The 8,402-nt window shown below is 41.6% G+C and overlaps 1 protein-coding gene across 1 annotated transcript; it reads right to left on the bottom strand.

Moving 5' to 3' along the window:
* Positions 1-7,731: 7,731 nt before the first annotated feature.
* On the bottom strand, positions 7,732-7,980 carry ctxn2 (cortexin 2; the record flags this gene model as incomplete). The annotated part of the gene is made up of 1 exon (XM_080729654.1): positions 7,732-7,980. The coding sequence occupies one exon, from the start codon at positions 7,978-7,980 to the stop codon at positions 7,732-7,734; it is 249 nt and encodes an 82-aa protein (XP_080585780.1).
* Positions 7,981-8,402: the final 422 nt, after the last annotated feature.

Raw genomic sequence — 8,402 nt, 5'->3', positions numbered from 1 at the left:
TTATGCACCCCGAGTGAACGGCAAGCTAATGACTCCATATCTGACCTTGGCTGTATATTGTGGAAGGAGAAACATACTCCTGCACGTGTCTTGTACTGCAGATAAAAAAAGTGGCAGTCAATTGTGTCATGTTTATTAGGCGCTATGGTATACAGTTGATCCAGAGATGGTTCAAAGTTACTGCGATAATAGCAATATAGTCGTGGCGTGCGATGAAAATGCATTAGTAATTCATTAAAATTCAGCTGTCCTATTCACACATCTTTAGGCATTTGTTTTATTAACTATTCTTTTACAGGTTAAGATATGTATCAGATCATTAAGAAATACTTAATCAACAATGCAATATGATACAAAACGTTTTATAAAAAATAGACCAAGAACAGTCCAAATGATCCATATTTTTAAACTACAACCATTTAAACTCGATTATTGGTCAATCATTAATCATAAGTGTTTTATAATTAATTGTTTCATAATATAATCATTAATAATGTTTCTTAATCATTAATCATTGACCAACCTCTCATAACCAACCAGAAAGGATGATATTGTATAATTAGTGTCAAACTCTACAGATTAAAAAGGGTATTCCAAAACCTACAGGTCCAATTGGCATCAGGCCAATTATCTTTGGCTGGTATAGCCTAAAAAATGTGGAATATACAGGCTGCACACCAAGCTCACAAGCATTGAAAATATAAGCAACACCTTAATGTGCCTAAGAATTGACAAAGTATTCTGCAGTTTAAAAGTCATGTTCACATACACAAGGATTCTCTGGTCTGAGACTATAAGAATGCACTCACTTCACCTCTACAGTAAACCCACTTGATTCTATAACTCCACGTTCAGGCTGTTATTGGGAATCTACTATACTAACTGTATTTTATGGACAACTCCACTCACTGATAAAAGGACCATTGTATCTGTCTTATCATGACTTAATCAAGGACATGCCTTGGTCCGAAGACCAAGAGGTAATAATTATTAATAGTTTAAGGTCATAGTACAGAAGATGGGTGTTGTCTTACCCTGTTGAATTTGCATCAGAATCTAGTCCTGAGATGGAAATGTCTTCCTCTGATTGCCTCCTTGGCTGTGGGTGCTCAGCTATATTCAATATGCACTATAAAAAAACAACAACACCAGTTGAGTGGAAATATAGCGCCACCCCAAAAGTTAAAATAGCAAGCCTTTATCTCAGATTCACATTTTTTATGTTGCTACATCAGGCACAGATCCTTCATCGGAGGTTCCAGTCCCTTTTATCTTGTATACAACCATCTACAACTTTTTAGGAGGAGGTACTTACATAAGCCTAGAACTCGCAAGTAGAATAATAACCACTTTACAAAACAAAAATGCCATACAGTATAATGCAAAATATAAATATTTCGAAAATATCCTGCATTGGGGAAAACGATTGTGCCTGTGTGAAGTGAGTGGTGCTCACATCACACTTCACACTAGAAGAGAATACCGAATACTGAATTCGAATACCTATTTATTATATATATATATATATTATTTACAGAAGCTTGACCAATGAATCCTCAAATACATTATATTATCCATTCAGAAAAGGGAAAGTTGCAATTTTCTCCATTCTATGCAATGGAGAAATCTAATATATTCTTCCTCACATGGACTTACACACGAAGTCACGTATTGGAGCGGCCAGCACCGCTCAAAAAATAATATCATTTCATCACAGAGGGAGAGGAGATAAGTGAGAGGAAAACTATTAGTGCCGTCATGATTATGACATGTTACATGTCGATTAATTGTCACTCAAATAATTGCGATTAACGATTTAATTGTGTATTTGTCGTTGACAATTACATTTCTGTTCAGCCTTTAGGCTTTGAAGTTGCTCATGGCAGATATGACACATAACCTAAATATACAAAGAAATGACTGACATGTTTGACAACTTTATACTTAAAAAAGAACATTGAAAGTGGAAATAGCCGATCTACAAGCTCACAACGCGTTGCGATGCTCACAACGCGTCGCATCGTGACGCGTTGTGAACTTGTCGATCTACTATTTCCTCTATTTTTGAAAATGTTTGAAAATATATGAACATTTTTCAACATGGAAACGATTATGACGATCGTGACAAAACAATTGCGATTATGTCAAAATAATTAGACGATTATGTAATAATCGTGACAGGCCTAAAAACCATACAGGCTTCAGTATACCGTAAAGAAATAAGGAACCTACACATACCCAATTTACTCAACGTGTTTCTATGTCTGATAAGAGTCCACAGGGAACATCAACATAAAAGAGGGCTTGTTACCTCCATGTTCTTATTTTTGGCTCTTTGCCGAAAAGCCTGATGTAGCAAAATAAAAAATGTGAACTTGTCCTGAAGTCTTGCCTTTTCATCTTTGGATTGCTGCTATTTCCACTCATCTAGTCCTGAGATAATTACGTTTTAACCTACTCTGTTTTAAACCTACTATAAATGCGCAAAGTCTCTGTCTGTCTGTCTGTCCTGCGCATCTGTAGTTCACATACAGGGACACAGACAGACAGACCGGTACAACAGGTACTCTGACAACGGGTACAATGGGGTTTGTATAACTAAGTGAGGCATGCATTCCCAACGCTCAACGTTCCTGCGTACTACGTCAAGTAATAATAATAATAATAATTAAATAAATAAATACAGTCAAAGACGGTTTGTGGACATTTCGTTGTTTAATCACAAGTTATAACCTTTGCATCTTGAGTACTGTACCAATGTCCTATGAAGGGGTAAAACTAAAAACAAGTCTAGAGTTTTATTCTCAATGCTCACAATTCTAATTGTGGGACTGAGGAGAAAATGGAAAAAGAATTGAAAATCATTTCCCAGATTACTGATAATCGTCACAGTCCATTTGTTGTACCTCCATTTGGGACTGGACGAGGTGCAACTGCCTTCTGTGTCGGCTATCTTGGGAGGGGAGACTGACAAGACTGACACTGGGGATTTGAAAACCACTATTAGCGCCATATGAATTGAAAGACCAAAATGAACAAATCTAGCCTAATAGAAAACAAATTTTAAGTCTTGATGAGTTTTTATTGTTAATAATAATAAAACCTGCTCATTATGGATAGAGGTTTCCTTTTAAAGAGGTGGTGCCATAATTTTGTACTTTTTCTATGGAGTTTACATTACTCTAATAGACCACCATGTGGTTATAATGTTCACATTTGCCTTCCCTGTGTATTTCTGGTTTCTTCCTGAAAGCTGAAAGCCTCTGAGTCAAAAGGCCTGATCGGAAAAACACTGATTTATTGACATCATAAAATCCTCCCCTCCCCTTTTACCATATACTGTGGGTGTGGCTAACTTCAGCTCGGTCACCACCCACCTGACAATCTGGCACACTTAATGAACTGGTGGTACTGTGGCCACATAAAAACATAATTTTAACATTCTGTAATTCTTTTTGGAAAAAGATCTACAAACTTTGTAGTATAATCATAATACCTGATCATCATGTTTTATGGGGGGAAAACAATCATGGCACCCTATCTTTAAAGAAAGAAAGAAAAGAAAAGAAGAACATAAATGCAACATAACAGTTTTCAGGTTTCAAACTGCTGAACTGCGTCACATCTTTAGACTGCTGAATTGGGCTTTTGAGGAATTCAATTCATCCATAACATGTTAATGGACTGCAGTCTGCTCTGTCTCGAAAAAGAATCGATGACACAGAGGGCGAGGACAAAACAGTGCGGGTGAAAGGCCCCTTCAAGGTTGAGGTTCTAAAAGTAGGTCTTCAGATAAGGATGTGGATATATACCGCAGGTGACAGAGATCAACATCAGACAAAGGTGGAAACGTGGAAGTGGTGCAATAACGGTGGCATTCCTGCAGACTGAGTGAGGCAGGAGGTGATGGCAGGCGGTGTGTGTGCGCTACTACAAAGATCTGCCTTATCACCGGGCTGTCGTCTGTCTGTCTGTCTAACTGCTACTGCACTGGCTGCTTTCTGTCTCACACTCACACACTTACAAAATACAAAATTGCAAACACACACACACACACACACACACACACACACACACACACACACACACACACACACACACACACACACACACACACACACACACACACACACACACACACACACACACACCTACACCAGTGGTTCTCAACCTGTGGGTTGGGACCTCCAGGGGGGGTCCCTAAAATCATCCCCAGACGATTACCGGTAGCTTAATGTGCAATATTGTTTTCTCTCTCATCAGTAAACAAAGCAACATAAGGTTTAAGTGTACAGAGGGCATCTACACATTTCTAAAGTGACAATTTAAGGACTTAATAATACCTCTATGACAAATTAAACATTGGCCAAATTGTCAAATATTAGAGGCAGGAATTGTGAAAATAGCCGATCAACATGCTCACAACACGAGGGAGGCACTGTGAGCATGTAGATCTGCTATTTTCACAACAGAACCATGTTATACAAAATGTAATTCCTCAACTCTTAGTGCTCGTCAGGGTGGGGGTCCCCAGTTAAAATACGATTATTTTGGGGGTCGCGGCCTGAAAAGGTTGAGAACCACTGCACTACACAGTAGAGTGTAGTGGGGTGATGTAATTTTACCTGACTTCCGCCTTACCTGACTGATAGCTGTTAGCTATCACTAATAATTATGAATCGTGATTAACATTAATGATAAAGATTTTAAGCAAAATAATTGGGATGATTAATTAATATTTTTCCCATAATTATGTACCCCCGTACAGCATTCACACAAATACACAAAGCACACACATACAGAGTACAGTAACGCGCACGGCCGCACACACACACACACACACACACACACACACACACACACACACACACACACACACACACACACACACACACACACACACACACACACACACACACACACACACACACACACACACACACACCACAAACCCTCTCTACTCTCTACCACGTATACAGTATATATTTTTCTCATTCCCGCTTTTGCTTTACCTCCCTCTCTCCCTGTATCTCACTAGCACACTGTCTCTTCCTCTCTCAGTTGCTGCAGGGATGTTGTTGGTTGAATATAAAAAAAACAACAACCCTGAAAGTGTAAAAGGATCCTATACCGTTTACAATTTAAGTTAGATACAACCCTCTGGATTGTATTGTGTATCAGCCTCAAGGCTCAGCCGTCATTATTCAATGACTGTGAATTATTCCCAGTACATAATAGCTTATTTTGAGGTGACAGCATGCAAATCAAATGGCAGTGATTGATTGAGTGACATGGACTCGACTGGTTGATTTGTCTTTTTTTCTTTTTAAGTGTCGAAAGTCATGATCAAATTCCAAATGAATCAAATCTATAGTCTCAGTGAGCTGTCTCTGTGCCGCCAACTGAAGAAACAACAGCACAGCAGCTGTACATGCATTCAAACATACACTCATCTTGCATCAGTAGCCACACATATAGGGGTGGGCGATATGGTGATAAATATCGTTGAGACGATACAATGTCTCCACAATGTCTTTTCAGAGATATCGTATATATCGTGATACAATGAGGGAGCCTTATAAAAAATCCTGTTGAATTGTTAATGCAGAGATTCACTGCAGAATTCATTTAAACTTGCATTTTGGTATAAATCAGTAGTTCTCAAACTTTACAATGTCAAGGTCTCCCCTAGTTACATACTTGTAAGGGTAAATTTTTAATTTCGACCTCCCAAAAGGATCTTTTTAGTTACATACTTGTAAGGGTCAATTTCGACCTCCCAAAAGGATCTTTTTAGTTACATACTTGTAAGGGTCAATTTAGACCTCCCAAAAGGATCTTTTTCTTTTAGTTTTTGTTACCTTGTAGGTGGTTGTATTATTAAGTAACTTGAAAAATAACCATAAAAACCAACATGAAAAAGAATCGTGATGAGATCGTGTATCGTGATACCGCTTGGAAAAATATTGTGATATAGAATTTTTCCATATCGCCCACCCCTACACACATACAAACCCATATCCACAGACACACTAGATGTGAGACGAATGCACGCACGCCACGGACACCCGAGTGCTCGCACGTATAATACGTACACACAACACGCATACACACGCACGCACGCACGCACACACACACACACACACACACACACACAAAGAGGTGCTCTAATGTCTAGATGAAGGCACATAAACCCACAGGAGGTCACTGTAAGGCAGATTCACAGCACTAGGGGGGGGGGGGGGGGGGCGTCCAATGCATTGCAAAAATGAGTGGTGGTGCTACTGTATATCGTGTGTCATTTTGGGGCCGTCTTGTCTCTCCTCTCCTATCCACCTGTTTCCGCGAGAGTTTACTGTAGCATTACGGAGAACAGCTGACATACAAGCTCACGTCGCGTCGCAGATGCAACCGTTGTGAGCTTGTAGATCACACTCGGCTGCGGCGCCGGAAGCTGCCGCACACCTTCTGCGCAATGCACGATGGGACGTTGGAAAGTTGTGGATAGGGATGCGGAGGGAGGTGAGGACGAGAGTAGGGCAGTGGTGATAGACATCCCACCCCTGTTCTGCAGGTGACCTTTGCCACTGCCAGGCAGATAGTGACAGAGTTATCCTTGACATTAGAAAACCAGCCATGCCGAGATGACAGTCCTTTCTGGACACCCGCCTTTTACACGTTTCCTGTCCATAGCTTGTCGGTTTGTTTGACGGCACATGATTAATATTGTCCCGTATCATCTGAGATGGCTCCTGCACAGACTAAAACAAAATTAATAAAGTAGTAAACAGTCTTGCGTGAATCTTTAACTCAAACGTGTGATTGTTTCAACGACATACAGGATACCATCAGCCAGGGACAGCAGTGGAGTCGTTTTTGCATCACTTAAGAAACAGTAAAACACCGAAATGTAAATCACAGTTTGTTCAGTTGCCTCTTTCTGCATGAGTACAAAAACAAGACACCATGGAATAGAACCAATCTGTGTGCAGAGAAGCAGCAGCGGCAACATCCCTGCGGGTCCCCAGCAGATTGGACTTGATTTGTTTCTCAAAGCACAAGTTTGACAGAATACCCTGTATCCATCCGTATGCATGTGGGCAGAGCGTCTCTCTGCTGCGCAGACGTGAAACCAACCCATTTCCAATGAATCTTTTCCCTGAGACTTCAAACTGTATGTCTGAATACTCCCCCCTGCAGACCAGATCCTCCACCCTGTCACTCAAGCATCCACTTCTCCCTGTGTTATCGTTTAGAGACATTGGGTTTCTAGGTTGGGGGTTAAAGGGAGCCGCCGGCATCTCTGTGTACTCACAGGCAGAAGGTCAGAGAGAACAGGACATCTGCCTCACTGGGTCAGGCACACAACACCAGCCACACGGTCATACATGGCAATAGTAACGTAGATCGACTCTACTCCTGCTCGGGGCTAACAGTTGACACACACGGAAATGACATAAACGTCAGTATCTCAGTCCAATCTGTCGCAGAGAGGTTTAATAGTGTCCGAGCATCGGGTGCAATGACTGCGTTACATCGTGGATGAGGTTATGGGTTTTGTGTCGGTGTTCGCGTTCACGTGTGCACATACGGGCGTTTGTGCATGCGTGCTTTGTACGCACGTGCACACGGGGCGCTTGTTTGTGCGTTTCTGCATTTGTGCGCATTGGTCTGTACTGTACATATTTTGCTGTCATCTTCTATCTGTGCACGATGTGCGTTCCCCTTGTGTTAGGTGAGGGCATACTCGAACGTCCCCTTCTCCAGGCCCTCTATGCCGTCGCCGGCCCAGTTGGAGGAGGGCATGCTGCTGTAGGGGTCCAGCAGGATCCGGAAACACCGTATGATCAGCAAGCCCAGGAACACCAGCAGCATTCCCACAAAGGCAAACGCAGTCTTCTGCTCCAGAGTCAGGGAGTGCGCCATCATGTCATTCCCGCTCATGGCAGCGAGGGAGTAGTTGTAGTGGACGCTACACATGGTAAACCGACATCCAGGCGCCTCATCTCTGCTCTGATGTGGTCAGCCACTTGTACGCCTGCATGCTACCTGGACAGGGGTTATAAAAAGGAAGGCTTGGGATTAGTGCAGTGATTTTAAGAAAAGGAGGAAATCGTTACAAATGTTCATCTTAGATTTCAGTATCTTCCCTAACTACTCACACTCTCTGCAATATACTGCAGGAGTTAAGGAGGCCAGCATGATAATGCAAACAGTGTGGAAGGATGGCCGTGACACAGGAACTGTTAGCCTTCTATAAATAGCTTGCCTTTATGGTATCAAACAGATACGTATCCCCACAGACTTCGATGTCTCTCCGTCTCTCCCTCTCTCTCTCTCTCTCTCTCTCTCTCTCTCACACACACACACACACACACACACACACACATACACACACACAC

Source organism: Nannobrachium achirus, assembly GCF_963921795.1.
Source record: "Nannobrachium achirus genome assembly, chromosome: 7".
In the NCBI taxonomy this organism is placed as follows: Eukaryota; Metazoa; Chordata; class Actinopteri; order Myctophiformes; family Myctophidae; genus Nannobrachium; species Nannobrachium achirus.
Note: the sequence above shows the minus strand (reverse complement) of the source record. Positions and strands in the feature narration are given on the sequence as shown.